Here is a 25688-nt window from a genome sequence, read left to right on the forward strand (position 1 = left end):
AAGCCTTTCATTCGGTACACGTGACAATAAACTAAACTAAACAAACAAAGACATTTCAATCGCACCCTGCGGCAGATAGACAGATGTCCTGTTACCCTTTTGTTTCACTGGACACCTTTACTCAGCCGGCCTGGTCTCCAGGTTACCAAACATTAACTCCCCCTCTGTAACTCATGTTCACCTAGCTCACTGCTAACAGCTGTTTCCTTTATCATTGATATTTTTTTTGCATCCCTTTCATTCATTGTTTTATATCGCTCTACATCACCGTCTATATCTCTCGTTTCCTCTCCCCCGACTCTCAGTCTGAAGAAGGGTCTAGACCCGAAACATCACCCATTCCTTCTCTCCAGAGATGCTGCCTGTCCCGCTGAGTTACTCCAGCAATTTGTGTCTATCTATCCATTAGATCTAATTTTATTGTAATTGCCATTTGTTCTTTCACATCACGTATATTACAGGCGTAGGAGGAATGTTCAGGGTGTCCAACCTACCAAACAGCTGTGTGTGTTTGTTGACGACCTCAACATGCCGGCAAAGGAGAAATACGGCGCACAGCCGCCGGTGGAGTTGCTACGACAGTGGATTGATCACGGTTACTGGTTCGACAGGTACGTAGCTCACACTCGGGGCCAGCAAGCTGCAGCCCACAGAAGCCACTCTATCGTCAATGTAAACTAGCATCAGCAGTTCCTTCCTACACTATAAAAGCAGAATACTCTTCCACCAGGGCGGCAGGGTGACACAGCGGTAGAGTTGCTGCCTCACATCACCAGAGACCCGGGTTCCATCCTGACTACGGGTGCTATCTCTACAGAGTTTGTACGTTCTCCCCGTCACTGGGTGGGTTTTCTCCGGCAGCTCCAGTTTCCTCCCGCACATCAAAAACATACAGGTTTGTAGGTTCATTGGCTTTGGAAAAATTATAAATTGTCCCTAGTGTGTGTGGGATAGTGTGAGTGTGCGGGGATCACTGGTCAGCGGAGACTCGGTGGGACGAAGGGCTTGTTTCCACGCTGTATCTCTAAACAATCCATATCTCTCCATTCCCTGCATATCCATGTGCCTATCCATCAGTTCCTTAATGCCACAATGGCATCATTTAATTTGCATAGTTGCTTTGTAAAGTTTGCTTGTTTGCTTTGGTTTATTGTGGACAATGACAAAATGTTGACTGTAAATGTCCAGTGCAGTTCCAAGAGTAGAGGTACCATGTTGGGTGATTGCTGATACTTTATTGGACCAGTCCCTCCTGCCTTCAGTAAAGAATATTGTCGGTCATTCTATCCTTTCCACTTGCTACAGAAAACAGGAATGCAGACCCTAAACAACTGTTCATAAGTTCATGTGATTTCAAATGCATTTCAAATGCATTTCGTTGTCTCTGTACTGTACACTGACAATGACAATTAAATTGAATCTGAATCTGAATCTGAATCTGATGTGATAGGAGAGGAATCAGGCCATTCAGCCCATCAAGTCTACTCCGCCATTCAATCATGGCTGATCTATCTTTTCCTCTCACCCCCATTCTCCTCCCTAACCCTTGACACCCTTACTAATCAAGGGCCTGTCGATCTCCACCTCAAAAATATCCTTTAACGGCCGTCTGTAGCAATGAATTCCACAAATTCACCACCTGACTCTACATCTCCTTCCTAAAGGTATGTCCTTTTATTCTAAGGCTGTGCCCTCTGGTCTTAGACTCACCCACTAGTTTAGTTTAGATCAGAGATACAGCGCGGAAACAGGTCCTTCAGCCCACCGGGTCCGTGCCGACCAGCGATCCCCGCACATTAACACCATCCTACACACACCATGGGGCAATTTACACATACACCAAGCAATGAACTGCCAAGCCTGTACTTCTGTGGAGTGTGGGAGGAAATCCGCTGGGTCACGGGGAGAATGTACAAACTCCGTACAGACAGTGTCAGCACCCGCAATCAGGATCGAACCTGGGTCTTTGGCACTGCAAGCTCTGTAAGGCAGCAACTCTGCAACATCCTCTCCACATCTCCTCTATCCAGGTCTCTATACCGTCAGCTGTTGATTAGTACGGGTGCCAGGGGTTACAGGGAGAAGGCGGGAGAATGGAAACAATAGATCAGCCATGATTGAATGGTGGAGTAGATTTGATGGGCTGAACGGGCTAATTCTGCTCCAACTTATGACCTGTTGGACGATCCCAGTGGGTCTGGCAGCATCCGTGGAACCATTGAGCACACTACGTTTGTGTTCAGGACCCTTACTCTGTCATTCACTGGTGGTGCAGCGGTAGAGTTGCTGTCTTACAGCGCCAGAGGTGCCATCCTGACTACGGGTGCTGTCTGTATGGAGTTTGTACGTTCTCCTTGTGATCTGCGTGGGTTTTCTCCGGGTGCTCCTAGAATCCAAAGACGTATAGGTTTGTATAATTGTAAATTGTCCCTAGTGTGTGTAGGATGGTGTTAGTGTGCAGGGGGCCTGTTTCCACGCTGTATCTCTAAACTAATCCTGAATATTTTGAAATAAATGTAATAATTAACTTTTTGCTGCCTAGTGATGACAGATGGGTGTTCTGAAGGCTCGGTCTGGTCTCGACCCAAAACTTCGCCCATTCCTTCTCTCCAGAGATGCTGCCTGTCCCGCTGTTACTCCAGCATTTTGTGTCTATCTTTGATCCTTGCTCAGCAGGATGTGGTGCACGGTCACAAGGCTTACAAGTGATGGGCCGGCCACTGTGGTCAGCATGTGCAGGTGCGCTGACAAGGATGTCTTGTGCTTGCAGGAAGGACACCAGCATCTTCCACGTACGTAACATGTCTCTGGTGGGAGCGATGGTGCCCCCCAGTGGCGGGCGGCAGTCCGTCAGCCCGCGGTGCCTACGCCACTTCAACATCATCACCATCGATGCCTTCAGCCAAGAAACCATGAAGACCATCTTTCAGCCGGTGGTCGACTGGCACTTCAACAGGGGCTTTGATATCTCCTTGAAAAGATACTCCAGGGTAAGAGTGACCTGGAACCGAGCAGATGCACAGATGTTGGGTGAAAGACATTGCTCCTCAAATACTAATGCATTTTACTATAGTCAATAAACGTATAAAAAATCTCATCTTGTCCTCTTCCGGATCACGTTGTTTTTAAATTTGCACAAAAACGGTAACCGATAGCACTATGATTTTTCGCCACCTTACTCGCCATTCTCCTCTGGTGTAAGTGCAATAAGTTGTGTTTTCCGATCGGTGAAATAGTACAAAATTTATGAAGGTTTAAAAATTGTAAAATACGCCCATTCCAGCACCCGCTGTCAATCACTGGCGGTGAGGAGACTAAAAAGCTGAAGGAGCGGAGTGTGGTGAGCAGTGTGTGGTGAGTGAGCAGCGTGCGGAGAGTGAGCAGCGTGTGGGCAGTGAGCAGTGTGTGGGCAGTGAGCAGCGTGTGGGGAGTGAGCAGTGTGTGGGCAGTGAGCAGCGTGTGGGCAGTGAGCAGTGTGTGGGCAGTGAGCAGTGTGTGGGGAGCAGTGTGTGTGTGGGCAGTGAGCAGTGTGGCAGGCAGTGAGCAGTGTGGGCAGTGAGCAGCGTGTGGGGCAGTGAGCAGTGTGTGGGCAGTGAGCAGTGTGTGGAGAGTGAGCAGTGTGTGGAGAGTGAGTGAGCAGCGTGTGGGCAGTGAGCAGCGTGTGGAGAGTGAGCAGTGTGTGGGCAGTGAGCAGTGTGTGGGCAGTGAGCAGTGTGTGGGCAGTGAGCAGCGTGTGGGCAGTGAGCAGCGTGTGGGCAGTGAGCAGCGTGTGGGCAGTGAGCAGCGTGTGGAGAGTGAGCAGCGGGGGGAGAGTGAGCAGCGTGTGGAGAGTGAGCAGCGTGTGGACAGTGAGCAGCGTGTGGAGAGTGAGCAGCGTGTGGAGAGTGAGCAGCGTGTGGAGAGTGAGCAGCGTGTGGAGAGTGAGCAGCGTGTGGGGAGTGAGCAGCGTGTGGAGAGTGAGCAGCGTGTGGGGAGTGAGCAGCGTGTGGAGAGTGAGCAGCGTGTGGAGAGTGAGCAGCGTGTGGAGAGTGAGCAGCGTGTGGAGAGTGAGCAGCGTGTGGAGAGTGAGCAGCGTGTGGAGAGTGAGCAGCGTGTGGAGAGTGAGCAGCGTGTGGAGAGTGAGCAGCGTGTGGCAGTGAGCAGCGTGTGGAGAGTGAGCAGCGTGTGGAGAGTGAGCAGCGTGTGGAGAGTGAGCAGTGTGCGGCAGTGAGCAGCGTGCAGCGTGCGGAGAGTGAGCAGTGTGCAGGCTGCTTCTGCGGTGACCAGCACGACGAGCCGGGAGCCGGTGAGTTGAACCAGAAGCCTCTGAGTGACACCAGAGTGGGACCGGGAGCGGCTGCATGAGGCCGAAAGCTGAAGGTGTGCGGAAAGCAGAGTGCGTGCGAGCTGCATCTGCTGTGACCACCCCCCCCCCCCACATCCCCCCCTCCCCCCCACCCCCATCCCCCCTTCCCCCTCCCCACCCTACCCCCCCTCCCCACCCCCCCCCTACCCCCAAACCCCCTTCCCCCTCCCCACCCTACACCCCCCCCACCCTCAACCCCCTACCCCCACACCAGAGAAAGCCCACGTGGGTCACGGGGAAGGCATTACCTGCAGTCAGGACTGAACCCAGGTCTCTGTCGCTGTAAGGCAGCAACTCTACCGCTGCGCCACCGTGCCGTCCTTTAATCAAACCAGTTGTAAGGAAGGCAAACGCTGGTCAGGCCACATTTGGAGCATTGCGAGCAGTTTTGGGGCCCCATGTTGAGGAAGGGTGTGCTGGCATTGGAGAGGGGCCAGAGGAGGTTTACGAGAATGATCCCAGGAATGAGTAGGTGAACACATGATGAGCCCTGGGCCTGTACTCGCTGGAGTTTAGAAGAATGAGGGGGACCTCATTGAAACTAACAGAATAGTGAAAGGCCTGGATAGAGTGGATGTGGAGAGGATGTTTCCACAAGTGGGAGCGTCTAGGACCAGAGGCCATAGCCTCAGTATACAAGGACGTACCTTTGGGAAGGAGATAAGGAGGAATATCTTGAGTCAGAGGGTGATGAATCTGTGGAAATTATTGCCACAGACAGCCGTGGAGGTCAAGTCAATGGATATTTTTAAGGTGGACAGTGGCAGATTCCCGATTAATAATTCTGGGGAGAAGACAGGAGAATGGGGTTGAGAGGGAAAGTTAGATCAGCCATGATTGAATGGCAGAGTATTGAATGGCCTATTTCTGTTCCTATGTCATGATCTAACAGTACAGTGCAGGAAAGGCTTTTGGCAGAACATGATACCAAGTAAACGAATCACTGCCTGCACATGATCCATATCCCTCCATTGTCTGTGCTTATCCAAAGATTTATTGTGCCATGGTGCCATGGTAGAGTTTACAACTTGATGGGCCGAATGGCCTACTTCTGTTCCTACAAGTAATGAACTAATGAACTGATGAAAGGCACAAGCCTAATCGAAACATCTGCAGCTGATGTTCATAAGGTCATCATGTCATGTGATAGGAGCAGAATTAGGCCATTCAGCCCATCTAGTCTACGCCACCCTCATCCTTCTAAACTCTAGCGAGTACTGGCCCAGTGCCGTCAAACGCTCATCATATGTTAACCAACTAATTCCTGGGATCATTCTTGTAAACCTCCTCTGGACCCTCTCCAATGCCAGTACATTCTTCCTCAGCTACGGGGTCCAAAGTTGCTGGCTATACTCCAAATGTTGCTCTATGATGATTCTCCAATGTTCAAATACTGAATATGAAAACATGAGTATGAATGTTGACATTGCCATTCTTTTCTTTGTGAAGATTTTGGTGTGGGCCACCACGGAAATGTACACCCAGGCTGTGGAGCACTTTCTGCCGACACCATCCAAGTCACATTACATATTCAATCTGAGGGACTTCTCCAGAGTCATTCAGGTAATGCAACTCCACAACTATTGGCAGCGAGACGATGCAGATCACATCAAGTGGCTCATTGTCAACGTGTAGGAAGGAACTGCAGATGCTGGCTTCAATCAAAGAGAGACACAAAATGATGGAGTAATTCAGCGAGACAGGCAGTATCTCTGGAGCGAAGGAATGGTTGCCGTTTCAGGTTGCGACCCTTTTTCAGACTCTCAGTCACGGGCGAGGGAAACAGAGAAAAGGAATAGTAAGGTGTGAAAATGAGACAGCAAAGGAGATGAGGCTCAAGGAAAATGTAGCTTAGATCATTGTTAGCTCGGAGAGCATGACACCGAAGCACGTAGAGATAAAATTTAATCAGAGGGACAGTCAGACTGGTTATGAAAAGCAAGGGTTACTTGAAGTCAGAGAAGTGAATATTCATAACACTGGGTAACCCTTGCTTTTCTCTCTCTCTCTCTCTCTCTCTCTCTCTCTCTCTCTCTCTCTCTCTCTCTCTCTCTCTCTCTCTCTCTCTCTCTCTCTCTCTCTCTCTCTCTCTCTCTCTCTCTCGCCCCCCCCCCCCACATCCCGCCTCTGATGTCTCGTTTTCACACCTTACCCTTCCTTATCTCTGTGCCTCCCTCTCCCCTATCAGACTGAAGAAAGGTCTCGACCCAAATTGTCATCCATTCCTTCTCCCCAGAGATGCTCCCTGTCCCACTGAATTACTCCAGCATTTTGCGTCTGTCTTCGGGCCTTTGTCAATGATGCCACCTGTCTCAGTCAAGCCACGGGCTTGAATTTACTGTTCCTGTCTTCCCCAGGGTCTGCTACTGTTCAAATCAGACTGCGTTCCCCAGGGGACCAAAGGAGACCACAAGTTGATGAGACTTTGGATTCATGAAGTCCACCGCGTGTTCTGTGATCGTCTGGTTGACAGTCAAGACAGGAAGATCTTCTTCCAGATAGTCAAGGTAAAACCTAGCTGAGGCCTCCAGTATGCGGGGACTACTCTCGAGTATGAAGGAGATTTACAAAGACCTCCTAGGACCTCGTGTCGACCATGCTGCGAGTATGAGTCAAGGGCAAACTCGTCAGAACTCGCCAATTAGGTCACCGCAGTGGGACAGCCCCTTAAGATATCTTCCAGATAGTCAAGATAAAGAGACTGCAGTTCATGTGTTCTAGGAGCAGAATGAGGCCATTCGGCCTGTCATGTCTAGTCCGCCATTCAATCATGGCTGATCTATCTATCTTTGGAAAACGTAGGAGGGGGACCCACAGCCCCATTTATATCAACGGGTCGATGGTTGAAAGAGTCAAGAGCTTCAAATTCCTGGGCGTGCACATCTCTGAATCTCTTTCCTGGTCCGAGAACACTAATGCAATTATCAAGAAAGCTCATCAGCGCCTCTACTTCCTGAGAAGATTACGGAGAGTCGGTTTGTCAAGGAAGACTCTCTCTAACTTCTACAGGTGCACAGTAGAGAGCATGCTGACCGGTTGCATCGTGGTTTGGTTCGGCAACTTGAGTGCCCTGGAGCGGAAAAGACTACAAAAAGTAGTAAACACTGCCCAGTCCATCATTGGCTCTGACCTTCCTTCCATCGAGGGGATTTATCACAGTCGCTGCCTCAAAAAGGCTGGCAGTATCATCAAAGGCCCACACCATCCTGGCCACACACTCATTTCCCTGCTACCTTCAGGTAGAAGGTACAGGAGCCTGAAGACTGCAACAACCAGGTTCAGGAATAGCTACTTCCCCACAGCCGTCAGGCTATTAAAACTGGCTCGGACAAAACTCTGATTATTAATAGTAAGATTAAACGAGAACTTACCAGTTTGAAGTTTGATCTGTATTTTATGAGGAGTTACGATGAGGGATTAGGTGAAGAACCCGCCCAGCACGCATGCGCGACATACTTCAAAGCAGCGGTGTGGAATCACAGACAGACACAGTTATTGAAATAAACATAGTAAAGAAAAGGAGACCTCAGTTATCAGTTTGACCCATTTTATTAAGGGTGGGAGCGGAGGGCACGTAATCCCTCATCGTAACTCCTCATAAAATACAGATCAAACTTCAAACTGGTAAGTTCTCGTTTAATCTTACTATTTTACTTCGGAGTCACGTGAGTGACTACGTGAAGATTTTAAAGCTCTGTGATTTCAAACCGTGTAATAGTTCGCACTTCACTCACTGCCGAAGTCCTTGAGGGAGGAAGTGTGTTATCGTAATCAACCAATGAATCTGTTCGTAAAAACAATAATGGTATTTATTAATAATATCAACAAAAGAAATTAAATTGCTCCCCTGGGCTTAAATTAAATATTTGCAGACTGTAAATTGTTTTCAGCAAATAAAGCAGGTTTTGCCAGCGGCTTATTATAGAAAGTTCGGAACGTTCTTTCCCCCGACCACCCTGCTGTACCTGGATGTGGTCTATTGGCATGTCCATTCTTTTGGCCGCCGACGTGGATGACTGACTCATAAGGCTTTTTCACTCCCTCGATGTATTTTGGTTGTGTCTATGTAGGACAGTAGGTGGGTCATGGCACATAACTGTGGTTCTGGCGGGTAAGCCCGGAATTCCATGACTGGGTTAGGTGTTTACTGGTCTGCTCTGTTTGATCAGTCCCTGGATAACGAAAGAGACCTGGTCTGGAGCTATGATCATGTTGTCCAGTCGTAGAAGGTGTAGTGACTGGACCCTTTGAGCTGATACAAGTGCCATCAGCATGATAGTCTTGAGCGTAGATTGTTCCAGGGTGAGGGACCTGGCTGGTGGCCATGCCCAGAGGTATGTCAGGACCACACTGACATCCCAAATTTGGGTGTACCTGGTTCTGGGGGGGGTTGGAGTTGTAAATTCCCTTCATGAGTTTGACCACCAGCGGGTGGGACCCCATGGCCTGTTGTCCTGGTGCCTGTGTTAAATAGGCAGACAGAACACTTCTAGCTGTGTTGATGGCACTGTAGCTGAGTCCTTCATCGTGGTGATGGGCTGCCAGGGACTCCAGTGCATTGGTAACTGTTGAGGTTGAATAGGTGGTTCCTGTATCCAAGCAGTACTTCTCCCTCTTTTTGATGCTTGACAAGTACTGTTTCCTTGTGGATGTTCGGAGGGATGCTGTCATGGTGTTGATGGTGTTTTCTGACAATCCCAGTCCCAGTAATGGTCTTTTCAAAATCTGCAACCCAGGAGTTTGATTTTATCATGGCATGGGTGGCTTATGCCAGATACTGGGTGGGTTAATAATTCTGGGTTACTGGGAAATATCATAGGGGTTTCAACGACCATGTCGTAGAGTAATGGGACCCATGGCTGTGTAGGCCAGTCGGGTACTAGCTAAATACTTAAAGCAGAGTCCATTTGTATTTTGCGTAGTACCCGACTGATGAGGCAGAAGGGAGGAAATGCATAGAAGAAGAAATTTCCCCAATCCAGCGCGAACGCATCTACCGCTGCTGCCTCAGGGTCTGGTTCCCAAGCGACATACATAGGTACCTGGTGATTTAGCCTTGATGCAAATAGGTCGATATCTGGCGTGCCATATTGCTTGATAATTTTAGCAAACACTTTGGGGCTTAACATCCATTCGGTGTTGTCATTAAATTTACGTGACCTGGTGTCTGCCACTGTATTTAGCTTACCTGGCAGGTAAGTTGCTGATAGCCAAATATGTCTTTCGACGCACCATTGCCAGATTGTGTTGACCAATTTGTCGCATGATATCGATTTTATGCCGCCCATATGGTTAATATAGGCCACCACCGTAGTATTGTCTATTTGTAACCGAACATGCAAGTGACACATATTTGATGCATATGCTTTTAAACCATAAAAGGCACCCAACATCTCTAGATAATTAATGCCCAGTGTAAGTAGTAACGATGACTCTGGGTTAGTCCATCTACCACCTGTGCTGGATATGGAGTTAGTTGCTCCCCAGCCTTGAGCACTGGCATCTGTTTGGATAACTAAAGTAGGGTTAACGACGATGATAGGGCTGGAACTATGCCAAATGTTTTCTGCCCACCATTGTAGCTCTGATATTGCTTCAGTGGGTAATTTCATGATACGGTCATAATGACCTGCATGTCGTTTTAGTGCCTGTACCTTTGCTCTTTGTAAGTTTTGATAGTGCAAAGGTCCAAATTGTGTAGCCGGAAATGCTGCTACCATTTTCCCAATTATCCTTGCCACTTTTCGAATAGTTGGTCGCTCGTTGACCATTAAATTGTTACATGATTGTGCCAATTCAGTTGTTTTATCTTTTGGCAAAGTTACAGACATGTGGACTGAGTTAATTGTGAAGCCCAAGTAGTCCATGGTTATGGATGGCTTCAACTTAGATTTATCTGGATGTAAGACAAATCCCAAGGTTTCAAACAATTGTTTGGTAGCTGACACAGCTGATATATCCAATTCCATGGTTTTGCCTACTATTAAGATATCATCAAGACAATATGTTTTTGTCTTCTTAATATTGCCAGGGCTGGTTTTAGTATCTTGGTGAATAAACTTGGGGCTGATGTTAAACCGCAGGGTAACGCTTTAAACTGCCATTGTTGCCCCATCCAGGTAAATTTCAGGTATCTGCGATGATCCTTATGAATGGGTACTGAATAGTAAGCATCTTTGAGGTCAATGCTGGCCATGAAGTATCCTTTGGAAATCAGTTGTTTGGCAGTTACAAACGTTTCCATTTTGAAATTGTATATACTTAACAAACATTTAGTGAAGTTAAGTCAATGATGATGCGACATCCACCATCGTTTTTAGTGAATATTTAGACACAAATTCCAAGATGAATATATTAGACACAAATTCCATAGATAGATAGATAGATAGATAGAATTTATTTGCCGCACAACCATGGTCGGTGGTATTTGGGTTGTCAGCAGCGGTACAATAATAAAGAACACACAACCACAATAACAATGTAACACAAACATCCACAACAGCATTCATCGCTGTGGTGGAAGGCACAGAACTTGGCCAGACCTCCTCCATTTCCCCCTGTGGTCAGGACCTCCACCCTCCGCGACCGTTGCTGCGGGCGTCCAGATGGTAAAGGAAAAAATCAAAGTCAAGGTAAGTCCAGGATCGGCTCTTCCCCACCGGAGACAGCGGCTTCAGGCTGGTGTAGGCCGCAGGCCGGCGGTCGAAGATTTAAGGTTCCCGCCGTGCCGCAGCCAGAAGCACCGCAGACCGTTGGGCTGGCGGTCGAAGCTCCCCACCAGGGGCGATTGTAAGTCCATGCCGGACCCGCGGTAGAAGTTGGCCGCAGGCCGGCAGTGATGGCTTCTTCCTCCCCCGGGTCCCCCACGAGGGATCCCGGGCTGTAGACGCCGCGCCAGCCGGAGCTGTGCAGACCGCGCGCGGCTTCAGTCTGCCGGCTGCCCCGGGCCAGCGAAACGGAGCGCTTCCCACCAGCGAGCCCCAGTGAGGGCTCACCTGCTCCACACCGAGAGTCCACGCTGCGCCCGCCGCTGAAGCCCCGGGCGCGTCTCCGGGAAAGGTCGCGCCGAACCTTGCTGTTAGGCCACGGGGGAGGCGACCTGGAAAAAGTCGCCTCTCCGTGGAGGAGGCGACCGAAGCGGTTTCCCCCTCACCCCCCCCCCCCCCCCCCCCCACCACCACCCTCGACACAAAACACACATCAAGAAACATCAAAAACATACTTTAAAACATACTAAAAAAAGAAAAAAAGAAGAGGGTTCATGTTTAGTTTTTTCAATGATACACTTAGTGATTAGACTCACCAGTTCAGCTTGTCCCTCTCGTTTTCTTTAACTGAGAGGGAAAAGACCCTTTGGGGTGAATCCTGAACTGGTGGCAATTTCTCTAGTGTAAATTGTATTTTGTATCCACGAATGCTATTGAGTATATACTTGTCACTCGTGATAGACTCCCATGCTTGCTTAAACAGGTGTAATCTCCCCTCTGTTAGTATAGAGCCCCTACTTTCTATATGCTGGCAGGAACCAGACCCACCTACCTCCATGGTTATTGGTGTTTCTTTTGCTTCTTCGTCAGATGATGAGTCTTGTGTGTTGTCTGACGTGTTGCTGTATGTAGGATAGTGCTAGTGTATGTACAGGATGATCACTGGTTGGCACAGACTTGTTGGGCCGAAGGGCCTGTTTCCGCATTGTTTCTCTAAACTAAATTAAACTCAGTTCTGAAGGACCAGTGGGTCAGGCAGCATCTGTGGAGGGAAATGGACAGATAATGTTGTTTGGATGGGACCCTGGGTAACCTAGGTACATGTGACATAAAATATCATTCATTCATTCATTCATTCACTTCCTCATTCATTCACTCCTTCATTAATTAATTCATTCATTCACTCCTTCATTAATTCATGCCTTAATTCCTTCATTCATTAATTCATCCCTTCATTCATTCATACATTCACTCCTTTATTAATTCATTCCTGCATTAATTCATACCTTCATTCCTTTATTAATTCACTCCTTCATACATTCAATCATTCATTTATTCATCATTCCTTCATTCATACATTCATCCATACATTCATTCATTCATCCCTTCATGCATTCATTCATTCATTCATTCATTCATTCATTCATGCATTCACTCCTCCATTCATTCATTCATTCACTCAATCATTCACTCCTTCAGTCATTCTTTCATTCACTCCATCATTCATTCACTCCTTCATTCATTCATGCCTTTATTCAATCCTGCATTCATTCATTACTTCATTCATGCTTTCATACATACATTCATTCACTCGTTCATTCATTTGTTCTTTGAACTGATGGCATAGAGGGGTTAAAGCTAGTGGAGGTAGGGGTGGGGCAAGAACCAGCAAGTGATGGGTGAATAGTCAGGAGGGGTGATTGGCAAAGGGGTGGAGAAGATAACAAAGGCCTTTAGAGAGAAGGAATGGGTGAGGTTTCAGGTTGCAATCCTGAAGAAGGGTCTTGACTCGAAACGTCACCCATCCCTTTTCTCCAGAGATGCTGCCTGTCCTGCTGAGTTACGCCAGCTTTATGTGTCTATCTTCAGTGTAAACCAGCATCTGTAATTCCTTCCTACTCGAGGGCCTTTAGAGTCTGTGTCTTTGGTTTGTCTTTCACAGAACGTGGTACAGACACAGTTCAAGGAGAAAATCAACAACCTGTTCCAGCACATGGCCATCGGGAGGGACCTCAACAATGACGACATGCGTCTTCTCTTCTTCGGAGATTACATGCCACCGAAAAGCAACGAGAAGAGGAAGAAAGCTTACAATGAAATAACCGACTGGAGTGAGCTGAAGAATGTAAGTGTTCAGTTCAGTTTATTGTCACGTGTACCGAGGCTGAACTACTATCTACCTCTTTGATGATCCTCGGACTCTCCTTGATCAGACTTTGCTGGCTTTACCCTGCATTAAACATTACTCCCTTATCATGTATCTGTACAATGTAAATGGCTCGATGGTAATCATGAATTGTCTTTCTGCTGACCAGTTATTAAACCCCTCTCTCACGGTGCGAGTTGACACACAAGGTTCCCCGAGTTAAAACTCGTGGTAATAACGTACGATTAACGTAGCTGTAACGTCGGAACTCATGGACGCAGCTTAGAGACTCGTGGCGCTAACGGCAGGTTTAGCATGCAACAAAAGCTTTTCACGGTACCTCGGTACGCGTGACAATAAACTAAACTGAGGTACAGTGAAAAGACTTTGTCGTGTGCTAACCAGTCGGTGGAAAGACAATTGCAATCAAGACATTCACAATGTACAGATTCATGATAAGGGAATAACGTTTAGTGCAAAGTAAAACCAGCAATGTTGGATTGAAGATAGTCCGAGGGTCACCAATGAGGTAGATAGCAGTTCAGCACTGCTCTCTGGTTGTAGTAGGAGGCTGTGTGGGCAGCACGGAGGTGCAGCGGTAGAGTTGCTGCCTGACAGACCCAGAGACCATCCTGACCACAGGTGCTGTGTGTACGTTCTCCTCCTGACCTACGTGAGTTTTCTCCGGGAGCTTCAGTTTCCCTGCATAATCTAAAGACGTACGTTAATTGGATTTGGTAAAGATTGTAAATTGTCCCTAGTGTGTGTAGGATAGTGTTGGTGTGTGGGGATCGCTGGTCAGTGCGGACTCTGTGGGCCGAAGGGCCTGTTTCCGCGCTGTATCTCTAAACTAAACTAAACTCAACTAAAGGATGATTCCATGTTAGGATGACACAGTTTTGGAATGGTCTACTGGCTAGGGTCACTGGTCAACTGGCTAGGGTCACTGGTCAACTGGCTAGGGTCACTGGTCAACTGGCTAGGGTCACTGGTCAACTGGCTAGGGTCACTGGTCAACTGGCTAGGGTCACTGGTCAACCGGCGAGGGTCACTGGTCAACTGGCTAGGGTCACTGGTCAACCGGCGAGGGTCACTGGTCAACTGGCGAGGGTCACTGGTCAACTGGCGAGGGTCACTGGTCAACTGGCTAGGGTCACTGGTCAACTGGCGAGGGTCACTGGTCAACTGGCTAGGGTCACTGGTCAACTGGCTAGGGTCACTGGTCAACTGGCGAGGGTCACTGGTCAACTGGCTAGGGTCAGGGTCACTGGTCAACTGGCGAGGGTCACTGGTCAACTGGCTAGGGTCACTGGTCAACTGGCTAGGGACACTGGTCAACTGGCTAAACTGGCGAGGGTCACTGGTCAACTGGCTAGGGTCACTGGTCAACTGGCTAGGGTCACTGGTCAACTGGCTAGGGTCACTGGTCAACTGGCTAGGGACACTGGTCAACTGGCTAGGGTCACTGGTCAACTGGCGAGGGTCACTGGTCAACTGGCTAGGGTCACTGGTCAACTGGCTACTGGTCAACTGGCTAGGGTCACTGGTCAACTGGCGAGGGTCACTGGTCAACTGGCTAGGGTCACTGGTCAACTGGCTAGGGTCACTGGTCAACTGGCTAGGGTCACTGGTCAACTGGCTAGGGTCACTGGTCAACTGGCGAGGGTCACTGGTCAACTGGCGAGGGTCACTACTCTGGTCTGTGAATGTGCCCATCTAACTGTTGCCTCCTGCTGCAGACTATAGAACGCTACCTGGATGAGTTTAATCGCAGCAGCAAGGCTCCCATGGACCTGGTGATGTTCACATTCGCCATCGAACACATCTCACGTATCTGCAGGATCCTCAGGCAACCTCACGGACACGCTCTGCTGGTTGGTGAGTCCCATCGCCACTACAATCTGCCCCGGTACACACACCATCATGGAGTGGGAGCGGTGGGGAGGGGAGGCAATGGGTGCGGAGGGGTGGGGTGGGGAGGAGTGGGGGTGGGGTGTGTGGAGAGGAGGGGTGGGGTGGGGAGGAGTGGGGTGGGGTGTGGGGTGGGGAGGGGTGGGGTGGGGGTGGGAGGGGTGTGGAGGGGGGGTGGGGTGTGGAGAGGAGGGGTGGGGGGTGGGGAGAGAAGGGGGTGGGGTGTGGAGGGGGGGGGGGGGGGGGGTGGGGTGTGGGAGGGGGGGTGGGGTGGGGGTGGGGTGGGGAGGGGTGGGGGTGTGGAGAGGAGGGGTGGGGTGTGGAGTGGAGGGGGGGGGGGTGGGGGGAAGGGGGGGTGGGGTGTGGAAAGGAGGGGTGGGGGGGGTGTGGTGGGGGGGGGGGGGTGTGGAGGAGGGGTGGGGGGGGGAGGGGAGGGGTGGGGTGGAGAGGGGGGGTGGGGGGGGAGGGGGGAGGGAGGGGAGGGGAGGAAGGGGGGGGTGGGTGTGGAGGGGCAGGGGTGGGGGTGTGGAGAGGAGGGGTGGGGTGGGGAGGGGAGGGGAAGGGATGGGGTGTGGAGAGGAGGGGTGGGGTGTGGAGAGGAGGGGTGGGGTGGGGTGTGAAGGGGGGTGGGGTGGGGAAGGGAGGGGTGGGTTGGGGAGGAGGGGAGGGGAGGGGTGGGGTGTGGAGGGGGAGGGGTGGGGGGGGTGTGGAGGGGAGGGGTGGGGTGTGGAGAGGGAGGGGTGGGGTGGGGAGGGAAGGGGTGGGGTGGGGAAGGGAGGGGGGGGTTGGGGTGGGGTGGGAGGGGTGGGGTGGGGTGGGGGTGTGGAGGGGAGGGGGTGGGGTGGGGTGTGGAGGGAAGGGGTGGGGTGGGGAGGGGAGGGGTGGGGTGGGGTGGGGGGAGAAGGGGTGGGGAGTAAAGGGGTGGGGAGTGAAGGGGGGGGAGGGGAGGGGAGGGGTGAGGTGGGGAGGGGAGGAGTGGGGTGGGGTGGGGAGGGAGTGGGGTGGGATGGGGAGAAGGGGTGGGGAGTGGGGGGGGTGGGGAGGGGAGGGGAGGGGTGGGGGTGGGGGTGGAGGGGGGGTAGGGTGGAGGGGTGGGAGGGGAGGGGTGGTGGGGGAGGGGTGGAGGGGGGTGGGGTGGGGTGGGGAGTGGGGGTAGGGTGGAGGGGTGGGGAGGGGTGGGGTTTGGAGGGGGGGGGGGAAGGGATGGGTGGGGGAGGGGTGGGTGGGGAGGGGAGTGGTGGGGGGATGGGGTGGGGAGGGGAGGGGTGGAGTGGAGTGGGGGGACGGGTGGGGAGGGGGGGGTTGTGGAGGGGTGGGGTGGGGGGGGGGGGGGAGGGGTGGGGTGGGGGTTGCATTGTGCCGTCTGTGAGCTTGCCCCTGTTATCACCGCAGGGATCGGAGGGAGCGGCCGTCTGTCAGCCACCCGGCTCGCTGCCTTCATGTGCGATGCCAGTATGTTCCAGCTGAGCGTACAGAAGGTCTACACCCTGGCGGAGTGGAAGGATGACCTGAAGAAGGTGCTGCGGGCGGCCGGACTCAACGGAACGCCCACCATCTTCCTCTTCATAGACCACCAGATCAAGGTACTGGTCAACTGGGCATCACTCACACCGCTCCTCTCACGCCCTGATCTGTCTCACCCTCTCAACCCCATTCTCCTGCCTTCTCTCCTTAACCCTTGACAGCCTTACTAATCAAGAATCTATCAATCTCCACCTTAAAAATATCCATTGGCTTGGCCTCCACAGCTGTCTGCGGCAATGGATTCCACAGATTCACCACCCACTGAAGAATAAGGGGTAGTCCATTTAGAACGGAGATGAGGAAAAACGTTTTCACCCAGAGAGTTGTGAATCTGTGGAATTCTTTGCCTCAGAAGGTAGTGGAGGCCGATTCTCTGGATACTTTCAAGAGACAGTTAGATCGAGCTCTTAAAGTTAGCGGAGTCAAGGGATATGGGGAGATGGCAGAAACGGGGTACTGAATGTTGATGATCAGCCATGATCACAGTGAATGGCGGTGCTGGTTCGAAGGGCCGAATGGCCTACTCCTGCTGCTATTGTCTATTGCCTATCGTCTCTTGTATATTGTCTCTGACTAAAGAAATTCCTACTCATCTCCTTCCTAAAGGTATGACCTTTGGCTATAGCCTCTAGTCCTAGACTCTCCCACTAGTGGAAACTTCCTCTCCACATCCACTCTATCCAGGCATTTCATTATTTGGTACGTTTCAATGAGGTTCCCCTCATCCAGCGAGTACAGGCCGTCAAACGCTCATCATATGTTAACCCAATCATTCCTGGGATCATTCTCATAAACCTCCTTTAAATGGTGTGTCTATGTAACAGTTGTAGCACCTGACTGGGTTTGGGGGTGAGGGGGTGGGGGCTGGGGAATAGGGAGGGGTACTGACATCCCACCTTGTCTTGGTCTGACTCAAGTCCAGCCCCACAACCATCCCTCTATCAATGGGTCATTGCTTGACCACAGGTCCAGAACCAATGGCCCTCATTCTCAGAATGAATCTGGTGTCTGTCTAAATGATCAATTCTAGTGCTGTTTTGTTTAGAGATACCAAATAATGTTTAGAGATACCAAGTAATTTTGTTTCGAGATACCAAATAAACTAATTTAGTTTAGAGATACAGCGCAGAGGCAGGTCCTTCTGTCCACTGAACTTGCACCAACCAGCAATCCCCAATCACAAACACTATCCTGCAATTTACAATTTTTACCTAGCCAATTAACCTACAAACCTGTACGTCATTGGAGTGTGGGAGGAAACGGGAGCACCTGGAGAAAACCCACACAGGTCACGGATCAAGGTCTCGGACGTGTCTCAACGCATCCAAGATATCCTTAAATCAGAGGGAGAGGAGCCTGAGGTCGTGGTACATATAGGTACCAATGACATAGGTAAAAAAAGGGAAGAGGTCCTGAAGGGAGGATTTAGGGAGTTGGGAGGAGAGTTAAGAAAAAGGACTAAAAAGGTAACAATCTCAGGATTACTGCCTGTGCCACGCGACAGTGAGAGTAGGAATGGAGCGAGGTGGAGGATAAATGCGTGGCTGAAAGACTGGTGCAGAGGGCAGGGATTCAAGTTCCTGGATCATTGGGACTTCTTTTGGGGAAGGTGGGACCTGTACAGAAAGGATGGGTTGCACTTGAACCCGAGGGGGACCAATATCCTAGCGGGGAAATTTGCAAAGGCTACTGGGGAGACTTTAAACTAGAATGGTTGGGGCGAGGGACTCAAATAGCGAAAGGTAGTAGACAGAATGGGAGGCAGGAAGCAGAAAAGGGAAGCACTCGGACACAAGAGGAGAAAGAAAAAAAAGGAAATAAACAGAGAATAAGAGACGGGGGGTTTCTTAAATGTGCATATTTTAATGCTAGGAGCATTGTAAGAAAAGTGGATGAGCTTAGAGTCTGGATAGACACCTGGAAGTATGATGTTGTGGCGATCAGCGAAACGTGGTTGCAGGAGGGCTGTGATTGGAAACTAAATATTCCAGGATTTCGTTGCTTCAGGTGTGATAGAATTGGAGGGGCAAGAGGTGGAGGTGTTGCATTGCTAGTCAGGGAAGATATTACAGCAGTGCTTTGGCAGGATAGATTGGAGGGCTCATCTAGGGAGGCTATTTGGGTGGAATTGAGAAGTGGGAAAGGTGTAGCAACACTTATAGGGGTGTATTATAGACCGCCAAACGGGGAACGAGAATTGGAAGAGCAAATATGTAAGGAGATAGCAGATATTAGTAGTAAGCACAAGGTAGTGATTGTGGGAGATTTCAACTTTCCACACATAGACTGGGAAACACATTCTGTAAATGGGCTGGATGGGTTGGAGTTTGTAAAATGTGTGCAGGATAGTTTTTTGCAGCAATACATAGAGGTACCTACTAGAGGAGGGGCAGTGCTGGACCTCCTGTTAGGAAATGAGACGGGACAGGTGGCGGAGGTATGCGTTGGGGAGCACTTCGGGTCCAGTGATCACAATACCATTAGTTTCAATATAATTATGGAGAGGGTCAGAACTGGACCTAGGGTTGAGATTTTTGATTGGAGAAAGGCTAACTTTGATGAGATGCGAGATGATTTAAAAGGAGTGAACTGGGACATTTTGTTTTATGGGAAAGATGTAGCAGAGAAATGGAGGACATTTAAAGGGGAAATTTTAAGAGTACAGAATCTTTATGTTCCTGTTCGGTTGAAAGGAAACAGTACAAATTGGAAAGAGCCCTGGTTTTCAAGGGAAATTTGACATCTTGTTCGGAAAAAGAGGGAGATCTACAATAATTATAGGCAGCATGAAGTAAATGAGGTGCTTGAGGAGTATAAGGAATGTAAAAAGAATCTTAAGAAAGAAATTAGAAAAGCTAAAAGAAGATATGAGGTTGCTTTGGCAAGTAAGGTGAAAGTCAATCCAAAAGGGTTTCTACAGCTATATTAATAGCAAAAGGATAACGAGGGATAAAATTGGTCCATTGGAGAGACAGAGTGGACAGTTATCTGCAGAGCCAAAAGAGATGGGGGAGATATTGAATAATTTTTTTTCTTCGGTATTCACCAAGGAGAAGGATATTAAATTATGTGAGGTAAGGGAAACTAGTAGAGTAGCTATGGATACTATGAGTTTCAAAGTAAAAGAAATACTGACACTTTTGAAAAATATAAAAGTGGATAAATCTCCAGGTCCTGACAGGATATTCCCTAGGACATTGAGGGAAATTAGTGTAGAAATAGCCGGGGCTATGACAGAAATATTTCAAATGTCATTAGAAACGGGAATAGTCCCCGAGGATTGGCGTACTGCGCATGCTGTTCCATTGTTTAAAAAGGGGTTCTAAGAGTGAACCTAGCAATTATAGACTTGATAGTTTGACTTCAGTGGTGGGCAAATTAATGGAAAAGATACTTAGAGTTAATATATATAAGCATCTAGATAAACAGGGTCTGATTAGGAATAGTCAACATGGATTTGTGCCTGGAAGGTCATGTTTGACTAATCTTCTTGAATTTTTTGAAGAGGTTACTAGGGAAATTGACGAGGGTAAGGCAGTGGATGTTGTCTATATGGACTTCAGTAAGGCCTTTGACAAGGCTCCTCATGGAAGGTTGGTTAAGAAGGTTCAACTGTTGGGTATAAATGCAGGAATAGCAAGATGGATTCAACAGTGGCTGAATAGGAGAAGCCAGAGGGTAATGGTGGATGGCTGTTTATCGGGTTGGAGGCAGGTGACTAGTGGGGTGCCTCAGGGATCTGTGTTGGGTCCTTTGTTGTTTGTCATGTACATCAATGATCTGGATGAAGGTGTGGTAAATTGGATTAGTAAGTATGCAGATGATACCAAGATAGGGGGTGTTGTGGATAATGAAGAGGATTTCCAAAGTCCACAGAGTGATTTAGGCCATTTGGAAAAATGGGCTGAAAGATGGCAGATGGAGTTTAATGCTGATAAATGTGAGGTGCTACACCTTGGCAGGACAAATCAAAATAGGACGTACATGGTAAATGGTAGGGAATTGAAGAATACAGTTGAACAGAGGGATCTGGGTATAACCGTGCATAGTTCCTTGAAGATGGAATCTCATATAGATAGGGTGGTAAAGAAAGCTTTTGGTATGCTAGCCTTTATGAATCAGAGCATTGAGTATAGAAGCTGGGATGTAATGTTAAAATTGTACAAGGCATTGGTGAGACCAAATCTGGAGTATGGTGTACAATTTTGGTCGCCCAATTATAGGAAGGATGTCAACAAAATAGAGAGAGTACAGAGGAGATTTACTAGAATGTTGCCTGGGATTCAACAACTAGGTTACAGAGATAGGTTGAATAAGTTAGGTCTTTATTCTCTGGAGCGCAGAAGGTTAAGGGGGGACTTGATAGAGGTCTTTAAAATGATGAGAGGGATAGACAGAGTTGATGTGGACAAGCTTTTCCCTTTGAGAATAGGGAAGATTCAAACAAGAGGACATGACTTCAGAATTAAGGGACAGAAGTTTAGGGGTAATATGAGGGGGAACTTCTTTACTCAGGGAGTGGTAGCGATGTGGAATGAGCTTCCAGTGGAAGTGGTGGAGGCAGGTTCATTGGTATCATTTAAAAATAAATTGGATAGGCATATGGATGAGAAGGGAATGGAGGGTTATGGTATGAGTGCAGGCAAGTGGGACTAATAAGAAAAAAGATTTGTTCGGCACGGACTTGTAGGGCCGAGATGGCCTGTTTCCGTGCTGTAATTGTTATATGGTTATATGGTTATATGGTACAAACTCTGTATAGACAGCACCCGTAGTCAGGATGGAACCCGGGTCTCTGGCGCTGTAAGGCAGCGACTCTAGTGATGCACAACCTCTGTTGCTCTGTTCCTTTTTATCAGGATGAAGCCTTTCTGGAAGACATCAACATGATCCTGAACACTGGAGATATCGCCAACCTGTTTGACAGCGAGGAAAAGCGGGCAATCGTTGAGAAGGTGAGAGCGCGGCTCGCTCAGGTTGTGGGGGAGACGCTGCTCCTGTGTGATGCGGGCGGTGCAGTCTGCTGCCAGAGAGTGATACAGTGTGGAAACTGACCCTTCAGCCCAACTTGCCCACAACAGCCAACATGACCCAGCTACACTAGTCCCACTTGCCTGCGTTTGGCCCATATCCCAAAATTTAATTTTATTAGAATTTATTAGAACTGAAGTTTAGGAGGTAGCTCTGTGGCCCCCTTCATTGAACCTGTGGCCCCCTAAATCCCAAATTGTTTCTGTGGCCCCCCTGAAATTTGCCATGGCCCAGGTTGGAAATCACTGCTCTAAGCAATAGTGTCCCAGGCTACTCAACCTCTCCCTATAGCTCACACCCTCCAGCCCTGGCAGCATCCTCGTAAATCTTCTCTGTACCTTTTCCAGCTTGACAACAGCTATCCTATAACTCTCCGGGATCTGTCTGAGTGGCCAGGTAGGAATATTCTCCTTGCATGACCCCAGTGTGTTGGCCCACCCAGGAGGTGAGAGGGCAGACGGGGTGATGAGAGGGTGGGTGGACCAGGGAGAGAAGGAGACAGCCAGACAAACTGTACAGACAGCACCCACCGGCAGGGATCCTGGAGAAACTCAGCGGGTGCGGCCGCATCTATGGAGCAAAGGAAATAGGCAACGTTTCGGGCCGAAACAGAAGGGGTGAGGCAGCAACTTTGCCGCTGTGTCACAGTGCCGCTCTTAATGTAGGAAGAGGGCGTACAGGGCTGCCTGATGTGTAGAAGAGTGGGACATGATCTTGTTGAAACATATAAGCCAGTGAGGGTGAGGAGGGTGGGTGGACCAGGGAGACGAGGAGTGGCCCGTTGTGAGCATCATAGTGAGTGTGGAGAAAATGCTCCTGTGGGTTGTCCTTTCCTACTTGTCCCTTTATACATTGGTGATGCCAGTAGATGTGAGGTGGGACCTCTTTAATTCACGGACCTCCATGCCAATACCCTACTGCCTCACCATTTTCCACAGAGATCACTCCCTCTGAAATGCCTCGATTCACCCATTACTTCTCACCAAATCCCTTCCTCCCAAAAATCACCCATTCCGTCTCTCCAGAGATGCTGCCTGAGCCGCTGAGTTCTCCAGCATGTTGTGTCTACCCTCCCCTCCCCTGTACTATCTACCTCAGACTATCTTTGATCAGACTTTACTGGCTTTCCCTTGCACTAAACGATATTCATGTTAACCCCCTTATCCTGTATCTGTACACTGTGGACCTGTATCATCTTTCCGCTGACTGGTTAGCACGCAACTAAAGATTTTCACTGTACACATGACAATAAACTAAACTGAAAGCTCAACACTGTCCACCAAGCCAGCTGGATCTCCCTGCTGCTGGCCATTTAAACTCCCCTCCCCACACTGACATCTCCGTCCTTGACCTGATCCACTGCTAGAGTGAGGCCTCGTGTAACACTGGACTGCTCCCCATGGCCACGTTGCTTTGGGTCTGGGCGAAAGGTTAGCAAATCCCATGCCTGAATCTTGTGGTCTTGAAGGGAGTGACTTTTCACTTTGTTTTTAAGAGCTACAGATTGGAAACAGGACCTTCGGCCCACCTAGTCCATGCCGACACATAGATCCCCGCACGCTAACACTATCCGGCACACTAGGGACAATTTAAACTTAACAGAACACGTGACAGGGAGAAGGTACAAACTCCGTACAGACAGCACCCATGGTCAGGATCAAACCCGGATCACTGGGAAGGGAAGTTAAAATGGATAACAACTGGGAGATTAAACTGTCCATTTTACTTCGGAGTCACGTGAGTGATTCCGTGAAGACCCCAGCGCAGTGCGCATGTGCGACATAATCGCACAGCTGTGCAGAACGCGGCCAGCGGGAGTCGGCAGCTCCCGCATCCAAGGAACGTGAGGTAAGTACTTACCTTAATCGGGCCTTGTGGTTTTTTGCTCCAGGGGGAGCAAAGTAGAGAGGCAGCGGCCCCCGTTTCGACTCCAGCGAAGGAGCCGACAGTGGAGGGGGAAAGGCGCTAACGGGACCGCACAGGCTGCGGACCGCTGCAGGGAGCTGCGCTGATGCCGGTCCGCTGAACAGCTGTTTGGTGAACAGCAGCGGACCGGCGGGAAGTTTAAAAACCCGACCGGCAGCCCTGCAGACTCCTGACAAGGAGAATCGCCGCCCGGGAACCGCTACAATGCCGCCTGAAAAACGGCAGGCAGCCTCTACATACAGGTAAGACAAAAATCTTCCCAATTTAACAGGTTCTACAGGAGCCAACTTCCTCCAAAACTGGAACAGGTTGGAGACAGCAAAAATAAGTATGTCTGTCTCCCCAAGCCAGAGGAGGTCATGGAGTTCACCTCCAGGAAAAAAGGGGCACTGGCTGAATGCCAAGGGAGCTGACACTCCTACCCCAGTGCTATTGCACACTAGCCATCTCCCTTGTCGAGGGATTGATGCAACAGCGGAGTTTGAGCTATGCCTCCTCCAATTTATAGCATACCCTTTTACTCCCTCTTTTGAGGCTAGCTAAGGAGGCCAGGGCTGGGCTGGCTTAAACGCTGGGCAGGCGGACGAGAACAGCAGTATGCCAGGGGAGCAGGATCAGGAAGAGCTACTGGGTGTCGTGGGCCACTACATGGCTCCTCCACGCGACCATCTTCCCAACAAAGCCCTGCAGGAGCAGGCCTTTCTAGAGGCAAATCCGCAGGCAGCTGGGTCAGCAGACTCGCAGACAAGCAGCGAATTCTGAAGCTCCTAACAGAAGGGTCAAGATGTTACCGCCTTTGCTCGTTTTTTCCACGGATCATACTCACCTGGCAGGCGAGACGCCATGATCACCAAGGTGGTTCTCCCAGAATGAGACTATCCCGTTGCACTACCAGGGTGCTGACGCCTAAGATATTCCCAAATTTGGGATACTCGACTGAACAATGGTGCATATAGACCTGCCCGCAACCCCAAATATACGGGGCTATGCAAACCGCTGCTGCGGGAAGAGAGGCAGCTAAACCTGTGCGCCTCATGAGGGCAGGCCATGGAACGAGCAGGACATCGCATCCAACACCCAGCTGGCAGCACCCCTCGGCATCCACCAGCAATATCAAACAAGGACTGGTGAAAGCCTGGCGACCGCTTCACATTACCCCCAAAGTTCTTTTTAGACGGAGCCCAGAGCGGAGCCGTGGGAAAATGCGCCGCCCCACCGACAGCACCAGCATACCAGCAAACTAGGCCTTCATGAAAAAACAATAAACATGGAGGTAGGTAGTCTGGTTCCTCCCAGTTTACACTAAATAAGGGTGTTCTACTAACTGCGGGGGGGGGGGGGCATTTACATTTGTTGATAAAGCATGGGATGCTGTCACAAATAACTAAAATATACTCAACAGTATTAGAGGATAAAAACAAATTCAAATTGGGCATATTACCGCCAGTTCAGCAATGCGCCCAAAGGGCATTTTCTCCCTCTAAGAAAAGAGAAGTGAGAAGGTCAAGCTGAACTAGAAAGGCTCATTACTAAACGGATCATGGGAGTAAAACATGAACCATTGGAATTTGTATCGAATATATTCACCAAAACTACAAAAGATGGTGAATGTAGCATCATCATTGATCTAATATCACTAAATAAATCTGTTGAGTATATACACTTTAAGATGGAGACGGGTTTTTGTCACTGCCAGACATCTGATCTCCCAAGGATACCTATGGGGAGCATTGATATGGAAGATGCTAACTATCTTATACCCATACACTAGGATCATTATAGATACCTAAAAAAATTTACCTGGATAATGGATATCCCGGTTAGGGCAACCATGGGAGCATTGAGCATTCCCTATGGTCTAACCTCAGCCCTAAACTATTATAAATATAAAAAAATGGCCATGAAAATATTAAGAAAACAAGCATAATCATGGCATATATTGGATGATATCCTCATATTAGGGGAAACAAAGGAATTAGCTGTGGCAGCAGTTCTAGCTACGAAACAGCTCCCTAAAGCTCTGAGGTTTATCCCACGCCCAGATAAACCAGAATTGAAGCGTTAACTACCAAGGATTATCTGGGCTTCAATAATAATT

At 49.4% G+C, this 25688-nt stretch overlaps 1 protein-coding gene across 1 annotated transcript in view; it reads left to right on the forward strand.

The window, feature by feature from the left end:
- LOC129708029 (dynein axonemal heavy chain 3-like) overlaps window positions 1-25688 on the forward strand; it is a 426708-nt gene that overhangs the window by 234792 nt on the left and 166228 nt on the right. The window contains exons 45-52 of the mRNA XM_055653570.1: window positions 462-611; window positions 2771-2990; window positions 5795-5908; window positions 6703-6852; window positions 12995-13177; window positions 14938-15076; window positions 16502-16692; window positions 21493-21588. Of these exons, the coding sequence (XP_055509545.1) occupies window positions 462-611; window positions 2771-2990; window positions 5795-5908; window positions 6703-6852; window positions 12995-13177; window positions 14938-15076; window positions 16502-16692; window positions 21493-21588 (1243 nt within the window). The remainder of the gene's footprint in view (window positions 1-461; window positions 612-2770; window positions 2991-5794; window positions 5909-6702; window positions 6853-12994; window positions 13178-14937; window positions 15077-16501; window positions 16693-21492; window positions 21589-25688) is intronic.

Source organism: Leucoraja erinacea, chromosome 22, assembly GCF_028641065.1.
Source record: "Leucoraja erinacea ecotype New England chromosome 22, Leri_hhj_1, whole genome shotgun sequence".
Lineage (NCBI taxonomy): Eukaryota > Metazoa > Chordata > Chondrichthyes > Rajiformes > Rajidae > Leucoraja > Leucoraja erinaceus.